Raw genomic sequence first — 17,346 nt, forward strand, 5'->3', positions numbered from 1 at the left:
GCACAGCCCCTGACTGCGTCTCAGGGGTGGCACCCGGGAGCCAAGGACAGGCGTCCCCCAGGTGAGACTGGCTAGAAGGGGCTCCTGTCCGCTCACTGGCGGGCACCCAAGAGGCCGTGCACCTGGAGTCAGCAAGGAGCTGGCGGGGTGCTGCTGGTTTGCGGTGTCTCCCGCGGGGGAGACGCTCAGCCCCAGGCTGATGCGACGGGCCGGGCGCAGGGCCCAGGGGTTTCCAGCCCTTGCTGTTGTCCCGCAAGCATCGCATGGGGTGGGCAGCACTGCCCAGTGATGGGAGGAGCGATGGGAGCGCGTGCCACCCAGCGGGGACATGAGAGGCCACAGGCTCACAGGCCTCAGACGAGGGTCTCTGCTCCCACAGGTGCAAGGTGCTTGAGGGACCCTGCGAGCTGTGCGCTGGCCCAGCAGGGGGCCGCCAGCCACAGCAGTGCAGCTGGCCGGGCCCCCCGCTGCGGCCCCCTTGCCACGGCCCTCAGCTGCTCCCGCCCAGCCCCTCCGGCGGAGACGGCAGAGGACACGGGGCCGTGTGGGGGACCCGCGCACACGCACCCGTGTCCAGGACGGTCGGCCAGGTCCTGACGTCGACGGTGGCCGAGGCCTCCTTGGACTTGAGCAGCCGCGCGATGGCTTGCGTGGCGAGGACACACACGGACTTGCTGACCTGCCGCAGGGGCCGGGGGCGGTGAGACGCGGGCCCTGGGGAGCCCGCCAGCGCCCGGGGGTGGGGGCCCACGGCGCGCACACCTCCACGATCATCCTGACGGTGGGGAGTGTGGTGGCGAGGTTCTGGGGGTGCGGAGGCCGCACGGTGACGGGCACGCAGCCGCAGTACAGGCATCCGTAGAAGGCGGCGATGAGGTCCACGCCTGGGGACGGAGAGTCAGAGGGTGAGCAGGGGGCCAGGCGCGGGTTCGTCCGGTGCCGAGGAATGCGGGACGCTTGCGGGACACGCCCTGCTCTAGGGGGCGGGCCCCGCCGCCACCCGGGGAGGCGCGGCTGACGTGGCAGCCGGGAGGGCCAGAGGCCACCCGGTTGCAGGGGCGCCACCCGGTTGCAGGGGCGCCCCCCGCAAACCCGTGAGGCCCACGGGGGCGGAGGGGTGCGGCCTGGGGTTCAGGGGGCAGTGAGCTGACCGCCACCCCGGGCGCGATGCAGACACAGGGCTCACCCCACGCGCGCCGTGAGGAAACCTTTGAGGGGCAAGCTGTCCGCCCCAGAGGGGACACAGGGACACGGGCCTGGGGCAGCAACACGGGTCACGGCTGAGGCCGGGGGGCCTCTCGGGGAGCAGCTGTGGTGCAGGGAGGGCCCGACACCCCACCTCGCTCCCAACCACACAGTGCCACACGGCACCCGGCACCGCTCCCGCGCCTTCCCTGTGGGCTCGCAGCCGCCACCTGGAACCCGTCGGCCCATCCTGAACTCGTCTGGCTTGGGAGCAGCCGTGCCCCACACCCTGGAGGCCTTGCTGGAATCGCCCTCAACTCAGACAAGGCTAGCCTGGCACCCTCGGGCCGCAGGACATCGGCGCCTGGGCCACTCTGATTCCAGAGTCATGAGGAGCCCGCCGTGTTTAACCTGATCCTGGGGTTCCCCAGACTGCAGGTCCCAGTGCTCCGTCGGGAACTGGCCACGCGGCCACGAGCAGGGCCGAGTGCACCCGGGGCCAGGCTGGACCCCCAGCGCTGCTCCCCCTGCGCTGCTCCGGGACGTCCTCCTGGCCTTGCCCGCGGGCCTCAGTGAGGGCGGCGCACACACAGCCAGCCGTGTGAGCGTCCAGCCCAGCACGCGCGCTCTGCCGACGCGCCGCAGACGCGGCCACGCAGGGCGAGAGCAGGGAATGGGTGGCACCCCCGCCGCAAGCTCGCACAGCACCTGTTGCCACTCCGGCACCCCCGGGGGGGTCCCCGCTAGCCTGCACCCCCTTGCGCCTCCCGCCCACCGCTCTGAAAACCGGAGGACAGTCCTGGACTCACCCCGAGAATCCGGCCCCCCGCCTGCAGCCAGCGTCCCGGGGGGCTCGGAGCCCGCGTGCGCGGCCCTCCCCCGAGACCACTGCCGCCAGCAGTGCCCACCTGCCCTGAGGCCGAGGCGCCGGCCCTGCCGTCCTCCCCGCCTCGCGTTCTGACGCACTCACGACAGCCCCCCTCCCCTGTACCAAGGACCCCCCCACATGTCACGTGCCTGCAGCCCAGGCCCTGAGCCCGGAACCGTCCTCCCGGGCTCTCAGCTCCTGCAGTGTGGACGGCGAGGGGCCCGGGGAGGGGGGGCTGCAGCCGGGGCATCCCCAGCCTGGCCCCGCCTCTCGGGGTGCTCCCCGCGGCCTCGTACGCGCGGGCTCCAGTCCCCCGGAGGAACAGGCCCAGCGCGTCGGGCGCTGCGGGCAACGGCGACGCCGTGGAAGGCCTGGGCTCTGCGCCCTCAGGCGAGCCGGGCTCTCGGCCGCCGGCCGGCTCCCGCGGCGGCAGGAGCCCCTGCACAGAGAAAGGCCGAGTGCGACCGGCGTCCCAGCAGATCAGCCAAGAAGAGCTGCTCACTCTGGGGCCTGGACGAGGGGCCTGCAGGTCAGGAGGGTGGTGTCCGCGTGGAGCAGACCTGGGCCCGGCAGGGGAGCCACACGCGACGTGGGCTCCGGAAGCTGAGGAAGAGGGAGGCGGCCGCACCGAGCGGCTCCTCCCGGGGAGGAAGCGAGAGGCCGGAGGCTGAGCGCACGAGGAAGTGGAGAAGGGCCCGAGCTGGGCCGTCCCAGTGACACCTCGACCGGGGAAAAGGAGCCTGGAAGGTTCTGGGCAGGACGCCGCAGCCCCCCGGCGGGACAGGCAGTGCGGCACCACTGCGGCCGGCCGTGGCGCCAGGCGACCCACTCGCAGAGCTGAGGCCTCGAGGCGGGGGGCACGCAGGGCCGACGGGCTGCCGGGGCCGGCGCGTCGCCAGAACTGTGGGTCTGGCCGGGCAGCGGGGGCAGCGAGGACGCCGCCCCCCACCGTTCGCTGGGGAAGGTGCAGAACAGCGATTCGCCCCAAAGGCAGGCAGGGCCCCCCACGGGAGGAGACGCTGGTGGAGGTGGAGGGCGCGTCGGGCGGTGTGCAGACAAGAGCAGCGACGGGCCAGGGTGCGAGTGCAGTCGGGGCGCAGCCCGGAGACCTCGAAAAGCTGGCCGGCACGAGGTCACGTCCCCACAAAGTCATACAAGCAGACAACGGAAAAACACTACTTTTAAACGTGCTAAAACGCTGTAAGAAGGTGATACAAAACATGAAAGAATAACAGTGATCAGAATTACGGAAAAGTGAGAAACGAGAAAACTAGAAATCAGAATCGAAGACGAGGGTGGAGGGGACTCCAGGCACGGCCAGGGGCGGGGGGGGGGGGGTGTGTCTCAAAACCCCGACGACAGAAAATGCCGACCGCGGCGGGCGGGACGCGCCCCCCCACGGGCGCAGGGGGCACGGAGGCCGTCAGCGCCGGGAGGCTCGGCGGGAAGAGCCCGAGGACGCTGCCTGGGGCTGCGGGGCCTGAAGCTGCCTAAGGGGGCCTCCCGCGTACGCGACGCCGCCGGCCCTCAGCAACCAGCGTCCTGGGCTTTAAGAAAGGGAAACGTCCCTTTTGGCATCGGGCAAAAGACAGCGAGAGTCTCAGGGAGGAAACCAGGTTCTCGTCAGCCGGGACGTGCGGGGCCAGGAGGCAACGCAGCAACCGACGCAGGATGCGCGGGAAAGAGGCGCGCGTCAAGGGGTCTGCACAGCAGGAGGGGCCCTCCGCTGCAGCGAGCACCCTGCTGCCAGCGAGCACGGGCTCGGGCGGCCCCGCGAGCCTCCGGGGTGCCGACGACAGACCCGGCCCCGGACAGCGGGCAGGGGCGGCCGGCCGCAGGGCGGGGGATGGACGCCGTGGGAGGGGTGGGGACGGCCAGCGCGTGGCCACGAAGTGCTTCCCACCTCCGGCCGGGGTCAGAGAGTCACGGCTGCTGATGCGGCGACGCCACGCGGGACACGGGACGCGGGGTGCCGTGAACCCCGCCCGGTCCCGGCCTGCCGTCGGGACTCCTGGTGGGGAGACCGCGCCGTGACACGCGGTTTCAAAAAGGCCTGTCGCCCCGAGCCGGTGCGGGGCGGCGTCGACGCGGGAGGCACCGGCCCTCGGAGCCCGGGGGGCAGCTGTGGCTCGGCCGCTGCTGCCCGGACTCCGCCCCGCAGCACGGGAACAGCTCTGTGGGCAGACGGCTGAGCGCAGGTGGGGGCCGGACGGGCACGGACGGGCCTGGGGCAGCCGGGCCCACCCACCGCGAGGCCTCCAGGGCCCAGAGGCCCCGTGCAAGACTCGAGAGCCACAGAAGACACCCCTTTGGCCAAAGATGAGGCAATCTGAGCCCCAATAAAGAAAAACTGAAAGGAACGAAACCTGCGAAATACGCTTAGACCCACGAGTTTGTAGCTTGGTCACCCCCAGAGCACGTTAGGAAACAAAATCCGTTTCACAGAAACCCGCGGAGGCACAGCTCACTCCGCCCGCCGCTCCCGACGCACGCGGGATGCGGAGCGCGGCGGCCGCCAGCGCCCCTGGAGCCCACTCGACGCGCGGCTTCCGCCGAAGCGGCTCAATCCCGCGACGGGCGAGGCGCCGGACCACGCGGCCCGTGTCTGCGCTGCGCCTGCGAGCAGCGTGGCGCCCGGGGACGCGCCCGCCGGGGGGCACGGCAGGGCCACGCGGTCGCAAGGACGGGAGGGAAGACGGGGCTGCAGATCAGACCCCGGAACGGCATTGACGCTGCACGGCGACGTCGGGGCGTGACGCCCCCAGGAAACGAGGGCCCCCGAGGGCAGGACGGGGGCGCCAAGGGGCTCCCTGCCCTGGCTGGCGGTGACGGGCTGTCTGCTTCACAGCAGCAGCGCAGAGGGGAGAGCGGGACGAGCGGGACGGCAGGCCGCGCGCGGGGAGCCAGCGCCATGGTGACGGCGAGTGCCGTGAGGCCGGGGGCCCCACGCGGCGTCCGGGAGCTCGGCCCTGGCAGCAGTGGTGCAGGGCCACGGCCAGCAGCCCCTGGGGTCCTGCCGCGGGCGGCCAAGGAGGGGCCGAGGCGAGGCGGGCGCGGCTGGGTGTGCTCACCTGGGGGATAGACCAAGGCCACGTGGTCCCCGACGCTCAGCCTCGCCTTCTCCGTCAGAGCGGCGGCCACCCTCTCGGCCTTCCTGTGCAGCTGGACGCAGGTCGCTGTGCTTGTGACCGTGCCCTAGGCAGTGGCGAGGGCGTCAGCACGGGGCCGGCAGAGCCTGCTCCCCGCCCGGCCCGGCCGCGAGGTGCTGCTCACCTTGGCGTTCAGCAGCAGAAACAGGGGGTGGTCGGGGGTGGTGTGGGCCCGCCACTGCAGCACGTCCGGCAGGAACAGGAACTGGCGGAGGCGAGGGGCTCAGCGCCCCCTCGCCTGCCCCCCCCCCCCAGGAGACACGCCCCTCACCCGCTCCCCCCACGGGGAGACGCGCCCCTCACCCGCCCGGCGCTGGGCCCTCACCTTCCTCGCCTGGTCGCTGTCCTCCAGGTGAGCCAGCTCCCGCCCCGAGGCCTGTGCGATCCTCTTCCCGGAGACCAGATTCCCAAGGACCATGGAGGCAGGGCCGACCTCTGGGAGGCGGTGGGGCTGTGTGAGGGGCTGGGGGTCCGCCCCACACCCGCACGGGCGCCGTTCGGCCCTGCGTGTGGCTGCCTCCCGCTTACGGCCGTGACGCACGACTAACCTGGCGGCTTCTGGCGCGGCTTGGGAAGGTTGGTGACGCAGGTGTGAGGGCACATCAGCACACTGCAGGGGTGGAGCGTGCCCTCCAGAAAGCGCTGCTTGGCTTCGGAGACGTGAACCCCGCCGAGCGGGGCCTTGGGCAAGCTGTTGGCGGGAACCAGGGCCAGGCAGTACACGCCCACCTGGTGGATGCCGTCGATGGCCTGGGGGAGGACACGGGGCGGCAGGGGCTGCGGCTGCGGCACGCGCAGTGAGGGCATTCCGACCGGAGCGCAGGGAGACGGGGCGCCTCGGGGACATTGTGTCAAATGAGAAAACCAGACGGAGAGACGTGTACACTTTCTCCAGCATTTGTCTCTCTCTCTCTCACACACACGCACACGTCTGGGTACGTGTGGTCACAAGGCTGTAACCGCTCGCGTTGAAACGCGGACAGTCAGACATCACGTAGGCCGCGTGAGGCGGCTTCCCGCGGGGGCAGCGGTCGGTGTCGGGGCAGGAGCTGGGCCCCTCTGAGGACGCCCCGCTCCAGACTCAACTGTGCGCACGGAGCACTCGGAGCCCTGAAGAGCACTCCCTGACCACTGGGGGCAAAGGTGGACCAATGACCGCCGCCGACGGGAACCCGGCTGCTGGCGCGGCCCCCAGAGGGAGCCTACCCGAGGGGACTGGACAGCGTGGGCGCGCCCCGTGGGCAGAAGCAGGGACAACCAGCTTCGCTGCTCTCGAAGTCTGCTTTGAGGCCGCGCACGGGGCCGCGCATGGACCGTTACCCGAGACTGTGGTGTGCCGTGGCCCCAGGTGGCGCGCGATCCGGCCAGTTCGGTTGGGACACGGGACACCAGTGAGCTGAGCAGGGACCCCGTGGTCTCGGGTCTGCGGTGAAACCAGCAGCACCGACTCACAATGTGGGAGTCTACGGATTAAAAAAGACTGACGACCTGTTCAAACAAGCGCAGTTTTTTACCTCATTTTGATCCCGAGTCTAACAAACATACTAAACATCGGATAAGCAGGGAAATCTGAAGAGTGACTAGATATTTAATTACATCAGAAATTATTGTTAAGACAAAAACTCTCAGCCCCGTGGCTACAGAGCGAACACGCCTCAACGTGCAAAGGCCCGAGGAGCCCGCAGCCGACAGCGCAGGCGACGGCGAGACGCTGAGGCCAGTCCTCTCGGATCAGGAGCCGGACGGCGGCGCCTGCTCTCACCGCTTCGTTCAACCCAGCACGGGAGGTTCTAGCCGGAGCAGCCGGGCGAGGCAAAGAAAGAAAGAAGAAGAAACAAAAGGCGTCCAAATTGGAAAGGAAAAAGTAAAATTTTCTCTACTTGAGGACACCAGGATTTATATGTAGTCAATTCTGAAGACTCCACCAAAAACCTGTTAGAAACGATAAATGACTTCAGCAAAGTTTCGGGCTATAAAAGCAATATACAAAAACCTGTTGCTTTTCCACACACTAATAACTATCGGAAAGATAAATTCAAAACAATTCTACTCACGACTACATCGAAAAGAACAAAATACGTAGGAATAAACCCGGCCAAGGACGCCGAGGCCCTGGGGAGACAGGAGAGGGGAGCCCGGCCGTGCTCGCGGGTCAGAGCGCGGCGGGCCAAACACCGCCGCCCACGGCCGTCCACACGCCCACTGCAGTCCCCACCGGGGTGCCAGCGGCACTTCTCACAAAAAAACCCCAAACAATCCTGAAATCTGTGTGGCACCATGGAAGGCCAACAGCCAAAGCAATCTTGAGAGCACAGCTGGAGGCACCCCACGCCTGGCCTTGAACTGGGACGCCAAGCGCGGCACCGACAGACACGGGTGCACGGGACGAAGTGCGGCGCCCAGGGGCGAAGCCGCACCAGGCCCACGCGCCTAGCGCTGGGAGCTCTGGATGGCCACCCGCAGGGCCACGAACCCAGGCCCCCGTCTTCAACCTTGCACACAGGTGAACGTCCATGGATTAAAGACTTGGACGTGAGACCCGAAAGCATAAAACCCCTAGAAGAAAACACAGGTACTAACCTCCCTGACGTGAGTCTTGGTGACAATTTTTTGAATTTGACACCAAAAGCAACGGTAACAAAATAAAAAACGAACACGTGGGACCAGATCGAACGCATGAGCTTCCGACTAGCGAAGGGAGCCGTCAGGGGATGGGAAGGCGGCCTACGGGAGGGGAGGGGCCTGTGTCTGAGCCGCCCACGGGAGGGGAGGGGCGGGGCCTGTGTCTGACAAGGGGATGAGACCCGAGACCTAGGGAGAACTCATACAGCTCGCCAGCACAAACACTCCCAATTTAGTTACAAAGTGGGCAGAAGACCTGAGTGGGTATTTTCCGAGAGAGGACACACAGGTGGCCTGTAGGTATGTGACAAGATGCCCGACGTCACTAATCGTCAGGAAGTGCAAGTTAAATCCACGATGAAGCGCCCCCTCACGCCCGCCAGGACGGCCGTCAGCAGCAAACCGACGAGCACGTGCTGGCGAGGACGGGGAGGGAAGGGCGCCCTCGTGCACCGTGGGCCGGACCGCACGCCGGTGCGGCCGCCGTGGGAGACGGCACAGAGGCTCCCCGAAAAACCAAAACCAGAACCAGCACGCGACCCAGCAATTCCACTCTTGAGTGTTTCTCTAAAGAAAACAAAAAATTTAATTTGGAAAGACACCCGCACCCGTGTTCACTGCCGCGTCATTCACGACAGCCGAGACGCGGGAGCACCCGAAGGGTCCCGAGGGATGAGTGGGCAAAGCAGCGGCACGGCCACACGAGCGGATGTCGCTCGGCCACAAAAAGGGCGACATCCTGCCACCGGCAACGTGGACGGCCACGAGGGCGCCGCGCCAAGCGACGTGAGCCAGACCGAGGAAGACACCACCACACGACCTCGCTCCCACGCAGAACTTAAAAAGCACGTCGCAACGGCTGGCTGTGGCCACGGAAAGCGGCCTGGCGGCCACGAGAGCCAGGGGAGGCCTGAGCCGGGTGACGGGGTCAGAAGGCACGACGGCCAGCGCCAGGGCGGCCAGTCCCGGGCGCGACGCATGGCGCGTGACTGCGGGGCGCACGCTGCACCCTGTGCCAGGGAGCCGCTGGGGCGTGGGCCTGAGATGTCCCCGTCGCCAGGAAAAGGGCTTCGTGAGCGTGAGCGGCGATGCTGCCGGGCCCCCCGGGGGGGGGGCACCGCGCGGACGGACGTCACGTCCCCGCGTCCTCCCCCGTGGGCTGCCACGCCGCCCTCCGTGAACAGAACTAAAAGAAAACTTGATTTTTAAGCCGTGACCGCGGCATTTCTTCTCATGGGCATAAACACCCGACGTCCTCACAGAGGGCGTGACGGGGGGACGTCTGGGCTTTGCTTCTGATGCCCCCGAGGCGGAGGGGCGCGGAGGTGTCGGGGACACCACAGCCCATCCCTGCGGAGTGGCCGGAACTGACACCCACCCGCAGAGTCGTCCTCCGGGCCACAGCAGCTCCGCTCACAGTCGCCAAAAAGCGACGGCCCCAACGCCCACCAGGCTGAGCAGACACGAAGGGGCCCAGCTCAGCAACGAGCGGAGCGAGCTGGCCCACGCGGCTGCACGCGGGGCCCGCCCACGCTGAGGGCGCGGGCGGCGGGGGCACCCGTGGCCCCTCGGGGAGCACGTTGTCCAGTGACACAGAGCCACCGGAGGGTCTCGGGACTGGCCACCCAGGGACACAGCGAGTTCCCTGTCCCAATTACTCAGGTGTCAGAACTCACCACCTGCCTCTTAAGAATGGGCTCGCTCCACACGCGAGTCACGCCGGTAAAGCTGAGCGACACCCTCCCGGGCCGCCCCGTCCCACCAAAGAGCACACGCCGAGCTCTGCTCGACACCTGAAGACGCGAATGCGGACGTGCGGGGGGCAGGTGGCAGCACCCCCCCCCCCGAGGGGCGCACGTCCCAGGCAGGCAGGGCCTGCAGCCGCTGCGGAACCCAGAGAGTGGCGCTGGGGACTCGCGGCAGAGCCCGCCAGCGCCGCGGCAAACCGCCGAGGGCCGCGGGGGCAGAGGCGGCGTGTGCATGTGTCCGGTCCGCCCGGGCCGGCCGCGCTGTGCGCAGGCGTCTGCGTGTTAAAGCCTCCGCCTGCCAGCAGCTTTTGGGACTGGCATCGGAGAGCGACGCGCTGTCCCTTGTGTGGGGTCACGCGCCTTCAAACTACCGTCCCTGCGCCGTCACGGGCCGGCGTGTCTCGTGCCTCCTGCGTGCAGGGGCGGGGGGGGCAGTTCTGCAAGCCCAGAGGCTCGGTCCTGCCCCGTGGGCGAGCCCAGGGCGACGGGGCGCTCCAGAACCGAGACGGCTGCCGACGCCACGCAGGCGGAGGGAGGGGCCGGGGCGCCGCGCGCCTACCTGCAGCACGCGGCCCATCCACTGGAAGCTGTCCTCCTCGGAGGCGTCCGGCCGCTGCTCCGCCACCAGCACCACCCGGTCGTCATGCAGCACCGTCACCGAGAACACGGCGATCCTGAGCACGAGGGCGAACGTGACCGCGCGGCAAAGGGCGCCCTCTCGCCTGCGCGGCCGGCGCGACAGGGGCTGCCTGCCGAGGATGTACAGAGCCACCGGCCACCGGTCCCCTCGGCCGCGGCTGAGACGCACTGACGCGCCGACTCGCAGAAGCAGAGGGGGCTTCGCGCGAAGCAGAAATGCCCGGCACGTGGCTAAAGGAAAACCTGCCCGATTGTGCAAAAACCTGCCTGCGCATTCCACGAACTGTACTTTTAACTCTGCTCCCTGCCCATCTCTCTCCACGCTTCTTCCAAACGTCCCATCCGCCTCCGGAGCGGCCCCTCGGCCTGAATCCCCAGCTCGTCCCGTCTTGCCCTGGCGGCCGCCGCCCTGCGGCTCACGCCGTCTGTCCTGCTCTTTGTGGACAGTGGTTTCTTGTGGTTTCTTCGGCTCCTGTCACGCTGCTGACGCCCAGTGGCGGCCGCGCTCAGCGGGCTGTGGCTCTACCTTGGGATGCTCGTCCCTGGGGCGCCACCGCCCCACACCCAGCCGACTGCCCGGGCTGCCACGCTCCGAGCAGAGCCTCCGCCCCCAGGCCACATCAGCTCCTGGTGGCCGTGCGAGGAGGCGCGCAGCCCAGGGAGCGGCGGCTGCCCTGACGGCCCCCTGCGGACGCTCGCACCCGCAGCGTGAGGACGGGCGGTGGCACCTGGGACGCGCCAGGCGGTGTGCGCCCACAGGCCTGCCCTGAGGGTTCCTCCTGGATGGCTCCCCCACGCCTGCCGCCCTGACTGGGCGCAGGCAGCAGGCCGAGCTGCCCCTGCGTCGGCAGGAGCCGCTGTGGCTCCTTGAGGGTCTGCTCAGAGGCAGGGTCTGGCCGGGCTCGCAGGCACCCGGTCCAAGCAACGAAAGCACCTCCTGAGAAGAACGGGCTGAAAGGTGCAGCCCCCTGCGGCCGACCAGCACCGGGGCCCAGGTCCCCACGACGAGGAGTTCGGGGGCCGGACGGGGCCTAGGCCGGGGATCCGTGCATCAGCTCAGGGGGAATGAGAGTCTGGCAGGTGCTTGCCCGACAGCCAGAAAGGTGAACTGACTGTCCCCGGGAGCCAGGCGGGGTCGCCGTGTCTCGCACGGCCCTGGGAGAAGGGAGACGCGGCCTCTGAGGCTTTTGGGGGACACAGCACTTGGGGTCCCAGCGTGCGTGGCTGTGCACGTGGCCCGAGCCCGCTGGTACACGCGGGTCCCATGCCCTTCAAGGGCTGCACGGCTCTAGGGACGCTGACTCTGCCGCGCCTGCCGTACACGCTGCCCCTCCTCAGCGAGGCCCCTCTGACGGGCAGGACGCGCGGCCGCTGGCCGGCCGGGAGTGCGGGGGGCCACAGCGCATCACCTGCCTCTGTAGACGAACTTCACGGGCTCCACGGCCAGGGCGGTGGCCACCACGTCGTCGGCATTGTGTCTGCGCACGCCCACCACCATCAGCCCGTCCAGCTTGCCCACGACGAAGACCAGGTCGTCCTGCAGACACGGGTGCTGGTCGGGGCGCGGGCCACGCGGGCGGACCCCGCCACGGGGAGCTGAGGGCACGTGGAAACCGGGCGCACGCCCAGGGCGGCCCCGAGCTGGGGGCAGGGCGGCCGTGGGAGGGAGGGGCCCCGCAGGCTGCGGGGCGCGGGCCCTGGGGCGGGGCTACTCACGGGGCCGACGAAGCCCAGCAGCCCGGTCCTCGTGAAGGGCCTGTCGGAGACGGGCGCTCCTGCCGCGGTGAGCGGGGCGGTCTGCGTGGAGCGGGGGCTGTCAGGCTGTGGCTCGCAGACGGCCACCCCACCCGCCCATGGACCCGTGGGGCAGGGTGTGGCTCTGGGGGCGACCATCCCCCGCATCTGCCGAGGGGCGGAGGCCGCCCAGGGCCGCGCCGCATGCGGGTGAGAGCCCCCCACTCCGCGCCCAGACCCTGGCCCAGCGTGTGGGTGCTCACGGCACCCCGACCGCTGCAGTACACAGAGCGCTGGCCTCAACCCCGTCATGGCTGCGGGCGCCTGACCGCGAACGACCTCGCCGAGAAGCCGCCCCGACGCTCGGCGCGCGGGGGACTCACCGGCCGTCGCAGGCACCGACCTGGAAGACGTTCCTCGTGACCCCGAGCAGCCCGTAGTAGGCCGAGCCGGTCGCGCCGGAATCCACACATAGCTCCCCCACCTCGTCGGCTTTACACAGGTACGGGGCGCCGTCCACCTTCACCACGCACACGTTAGCTGAAGAGGAGACACGCTTGGGTGGCCTGCTCACCGGGCCTGCTACGTCGGCAGCCGCGGGGACGAGCAGGCCCGGCACGGTGCAACCGCGTGGAGGCCGTGAACAGGGCAGCGACGGTTCCATGACCCGCCGGGACGGGCGGGAGGCTCGCGCTCAGGGGCACCCCTGCTGCCCCCGCGGGCTCCTGCCCCGCCGCTGGCGGACCCGACGGACGCCCGGGCCCTTCCTGCCACACGGGCCCCGTGCGGCCCCTGCCACAGCCTGTCGCCTGCTCTGCCTGCGCTGAGTAGCGTCCTCCCTGACGTGCCTGCCGGCTGCCACCCCTCGGCCCTGGGGACCTCGCGGGTCCGGTCCCAGAAGCCCCAGGCTGCCCAGCCCGACCGCAGAGCAGGCGGCCACAGAATAGCACTGAGCCTCTCGGGATGAATGAAATGAACCCGGGCCCTGTGGCCTCGCGCCTCCTTCACATCCTCTTGAGTTTTTCGAACACGGTCTCACCTCCGAAGACGGGAAGTGAGGGGAAGGCACACGGCGTGTTCGGCCAGTGACTACTGCTCACGCGTGAGTGGGTCAAAGGCTCAGCGGGGAGAAGGCTGGGGGCAGCCGACTAAGGGAGGCGGCACTCGGCCCGCGCCCACTCCCGCATGCACGCGAGCACCCCGGATGATGCCAGAGACCCTAATCTGGATCACGGAAAGGCACGAAAGGCCAAAATGCCTCTCGTGGTGGCCAACGCAACCCCTGTGGGGCCAACGCGGTGAAGGCTGCACCTCTGCCCAAAGCGAGTCGCCATGTCGATCGGCTCTTCGACTGTCCTAACAGACCTCGCCCCGAGGAGCACTGTGCCCCTCACTGTGCGCACACACTGAGGGGCGTCCTGCGTGCACGACCCATCTGGTCCACTTTTCACTAGCAGATAACAAACACTGATATCTAAGTCCCTTATTTTTTTATTCTGAAAAATCGCCATGACTATATTTCACCGATCTCTTAAAGAGTCAGTATGCTCTCCTCATAACTACCGAAAACGAGGAAGACCCTCTATCTGCGTCCTTCGTGGAATGGTCCGTCCTTGTGGTCGAGCCGCCACGGAACCATCACGGTGTGTTTGGCGTGTGATTTCGGGCACAGAGATACAGTTCACGCTGCTCCAGCGTGATTCTTCGGAACGAAACCTGGGCGCCGGTCTTGCCCTGAGAGTCCCTGCTCTCCTCGCCTGCGGGCCGGGCGCCCTGCCGGGGGCGGACGGCAGACCCCAGCGGCGGCGGGGTCGCGTGACTGGCTGAGAGGCGGAACCTGCCTCTGCGGGTCACCAGCCTGGGTCGGCACAGCCGCCTGGACCCCCAGAAGGGACGGCAGGGCTTGGAGAGGAGCTGGGGCAGCTGCGCGGCCGGGAGGGGCGACTTGGGGCAGCACGAATGGGCGTGGGCTGCTCACGGCCGTCGCCTGGGCACTCGTCCCCAAACACTGGAACCGGAAGTCAGGTCCCAGGCCGGAAACACACCCTCGTTCCTTAGCTCGACATTAAACTTACACGACAAACAACAAAGAAACAAAAAATGCTATAAACTAAAACCCCGATTTCCACGGAGAAGCAGTTTCAAGCAACCTTTCGCTGTGTTCTGGGTGCCGGCTGCGACCGCCGTGGTCATCCGTCGCAGGTGGACGCTCACCTCCTGGCATCACCTGGCCGACGTCCTGAACTGTGAGGACCGACAGCTTCTCCCCGGTGTCGACCCTGACCACGCCGTAGCTGAGGCCGGTCATCGACAGCATGGCTCTTCTCGGAGGAGGGCCTCCCAGCTCGGGCGGCCTGGGGAACAGAGGCGCGCTGGCTGACGAGGGGCGAGCCCCCGGGAGGGGTCCCTCGCCACCCGGCCTGCTCTGCGTCACACTGTGAGGACGCCAGCTGCGGGACCGCGGTGGCGCCTGCGCTGCTGGAGAGGCCGTGCCTCCCCCGCCCACGCCCTCCTCTGCAGTGGGACCGGGGCCCTCCCCCCTTCACCTGGCGGGCCTGGGCGACAGGAAGCGAAGCGAGGTGACTGCCAAGGGCTTAAAGGTGCCTCGCTTCCACCTGCTGGTCTTGTGGACTCACCGGGAGCCCAGGCAGCCGGGTAAGCAGAATGACAGGTGAGGGGTCCCAGAGCAGCCCACTCCAGGGACGCGTGGGGGGTGGCCGCATGCAGCCCCCCCCCCCGCGGCCCAGGCCCCCGGCCCTGCGCTCAGGGGTGTGAGGGCGGTGCTGGCGCGGCTCCGCACTGGCAGGGACCGCGACGCCGAGGGGCACAGGCCGGTGCCCCCCCCCCCGGGCCGGGGGCTGCTCTGCGGCTGGTGAAGGGCGCTGCTGCCGCGGTGACGCTGTGCGGCCCGCACCTCAGGGCCCCCATGGCCTGCGCGTGGGGAGCACACGCTGCTCGGGGACGCGCACGGGGCGCAGGGCCCAACGGGCGGCACTTTTCCCATGAGGGGAGCCGCCCTCTACTGTGGCCCGCGGCCCCAGGCGGCTGTGGACGGGAGCCACGGCGGGCAGGAGGGGACCAGGCAGGAAGAGGGGGCCGTGGGCGCCTCGGCCCAGGACGTGCTGACGGCCCGGAGGCGGGCACGGCCGGGGCCCCGCGGCACCCCGGCCCAGCGGCAGGCGCGGCGGTGACGTGTTCACGGACACGGAGCCTGGGGCTACCTGCGGATGGCGACCGTGAGGGCCTCGGGAGAGCTGGCGCAAGGACAGATGACCTCCGGCCTCAGGCCGCGGGACTGGAAGACGTTGAGGAAGGCGTCGCAGGAGGATACGGACCCTGCATGCAGCGGAGCGGGACGTGAGGGCGCGTGGCCCGCGGGGCCGGACCTCACCGCCAACACGCCGGGCCGACAGGCTCTGGGCACGGACACCGCGGCAACGGGCCCGCGGGCGGCACAGGCCGACCCCGTTCCGCGTCACATCGGAACCACGCCACGTCAGCTGCTGCCACAGACCGGGGACAAGGGCCTCGTGCGCAGGGCGGGGGCTGTTCCCAGGAAAGCAAGGCGCCTTCCCAAACCGACAGGAGCTGGAAACTTCCCACGGAAAGCCTATTTTGAACTCCTGCGTCGGTCCCGAGGCCTACCTCGTGGCCAGCTCTGCCCCCCTGCCACACGCGGCCTTGTCCCGTGTCCCTGAGGTCTGCAGAGTTGGAGGTGACCAAGGAGTGACTATGGAGCCCGACCTGGCGCATCACGAGGCCCGTGCCCGCGAGCACCGTGCTCCAGAAGGGCCTGCCCAGCCGGCTCCTGGCATGCCTCCCTGCAGGGCGGCCTGTACCATGTCCCCCGGTGTCGGCCCTGGCCACACGCAGAGGTCCCCCACCAACATGAAAACTCAGCTCCCAGGAGGCTAGGGGTGCCTGCGTAGGACCCCAGGGCTGCCCCACAGACCCCAGTCCTCTGTGGGGAGCTGGCTTGGGAGGGCGGGGACCGTGGGTGCAGCAGGGCCGCCAAGCGCAGGGGAGCCCGCTGACGGCCTGCCGCTCGGCTGCCGATGGCCAGGCGGCCGGGCCGCGGGCGTGGGTGGAGGCGCGGAGGAGCGAGCGGCTTACGGTGACCTGCGGGCAGGACCGACGCCCCCCTGGGCTCAGCTGTGGACGGCAAGAGCCACAGGCGTGGCGTGCCGGAAGGCGGGGTGCTCTCCTGGAGCACAGGGGTGCAGGGGCCACTCCGGACTGGGGCCCTGATGACAGGCCAGCCTCCGGTCGGGGGCAGTTTCGAGGCAAACAGCTCTCCCCCCACCTGCCCGGTCGCCCGCTTTATGCCGCGCGGAAACCCAAGTCCCCCGAGGCCCCCAGAACGCAGTGCTCAGGTCCCGCCAGGAGGCAGAGTGGCAGGCTGGGGGTGCTCCCACCAGGACGAGGTGGGGGACAGGGCAGGGGGGCAGCAGTCCAAAGGGTGGAGGCAGGATAGGGCCCCCCAGCTGGGTCTCTGCTCTGGCCACTTAGGAAGGCGACGCTTCCAGGCATGCGCCCTCTGAACCGTGTCAGAATCGTTTCCAAGTCGGTGGCCAAACCCACGCACGAGGCGTGTGGGTGCCACCCGAGCCCAGGGCCAGTGGCAGCATCACGGCGCTGGGCCCCCCGGCCCCCCGGCCCCCCGGCCCGGCCGCTGGCCTCACTCACACGGGTTGGCGCCGTCGGCCACGAGCAGCATGCGCAGCGAGCTGAGGCTGATGTCGCGCTGGGCCCGCTGGGCCAGGAGGGACCAGTGCATGTCCCGGGACTTCACCAGGGCGGCCCGGGCTGCGGGGGAGGGGGCGGCGTGAGGGCGGTGCGAGCCTTCCCCAAGCGCGGGGCGCGCGGGGGACACGGGGGGCTGGCCACCGCCCGCGTCCCCCCTGCCAGGCTCGCACAAGGCCAACCCGCCCCCCAGCTGCGGAGAAAGACTCGGCGGTCGGACCCCCAGGAGCTCGGCCCCGCCTGCTCGGGCCTCCTCTCTGCGGCTCCACCTCGCCGCCCCCATGTCCCTGTCCCGGCTCACCCGCCCGCCCCCCCTCTTCCCCCAGCCGCCACGGAAGCCCCTAGAGGCCTCGGCCCTCCCTCCCCTCCATGCTGTGGGGGGGGGGGGCTCCTGCCACCGCCCCTAGACTTGTTTCCTCCGTGAAACAGGACAGAGGCGGCCACCACTGAAGACAGGCCCGCGGCCACCCTCGGGAAGCACTGGCAATGGACGCGCAAACCCGGACCCAGCGCGACCCAGGGCGACCGGCCTCGGGTGTGTGGAGGCGCCCCCGAGCTCCGCCAGGGCAGAGGGCCGCGTGGGCGGTGCGGGGTGGCCGTCGAAGGCAGCAGGCCGTGGACCCAGGCCCCAAGGGCCGCCCGTCGCTTCCAACAAACA

General features: G+C 69.3%; 1 protein-coding gene across 10 annotated transcripts in view; it reads right to left on the reverse strand.

The window, feature by feature from the left end:
- DIP2A (disco interacting protein 2 homolog A) overlaps window positions 1–17,346 on the reverse strand; it is a 62,038-nt gene that overhangs the window by 8,825 nt on the left and 35,867 nt on the right. For 9 of the 10 annotated variants that reach the window (XM_036238078.1, XM_036238080.1, XM_036238081.1 and 6 more), the window contains 13 exons: window positions 16,632–16,751; window positions 15,167–15,281; window positions 14,160–14,299; window positions 12,349–12,485; window positions 11,928–12,008; window positions 11,621–11,748; window positions 10,132–10,246; window positions 5,751–5,952; window positions 5,528–5,637; window positions 5,327–5,407; window positions 5,125–5,248; window positions 763–884; window positions 568–679 (listed from right to left, as the gene is read on the reverse strand). In XM_036238078.1, the coding sequence (XP_036093971.1) occupies window positions 568–679; window positions 763–884; window positions 5,125–5,248; window positions 5,327–5,407; window positions 5,528–5,637; window positions 5,751–5,952; window positions 10,132–10,246; window positions 11,621–11,748; window positions 11,928–12,008; window positions 12,349–12,485; window positions 14,160–14,299; window positions 15,167–15,281; window positions 16,632–16,751 (1,587 nt within the window). Of the gene's footprint in view, window positions 1–567; window positions 680–762; window positions 885–5,124; window positions 5,249–5,326; window positions 5,408–5,527; window positions 5,638–5,750; window positions 5,953–10,131; window positions 10,247–11,620; window positions 11,749–11,927; window positions 12,009–12,348; window positions 12,486–14,159; window positions 14,300–15,166; window positions 15,282–16,631; window positions 16,752–17,346 lie in introns of those variants that run through there. The other variant, XR_004956158.1, reaches the window with a different exon arrangement.

The sequence above is a fragment of the Rousettus aegyptiacus genome, unplaced genomic scaffold (genome assembly GCF_014176215.1).
Source record: "Rousettus aegyptiacus isolate mRouAeg1 unplaced genomic scaffold, mRouAeg1.p scaffold_m13_p_20, whole genome shotgun sequence".
Classification (NCBI taxonomy): domain Eukaryota; kingdom Metazoa; phylum Chordata; class Mammalia; order Chiroptera; family Pteropodidae; genus Rousettus; species Rousettus aegyptiacus.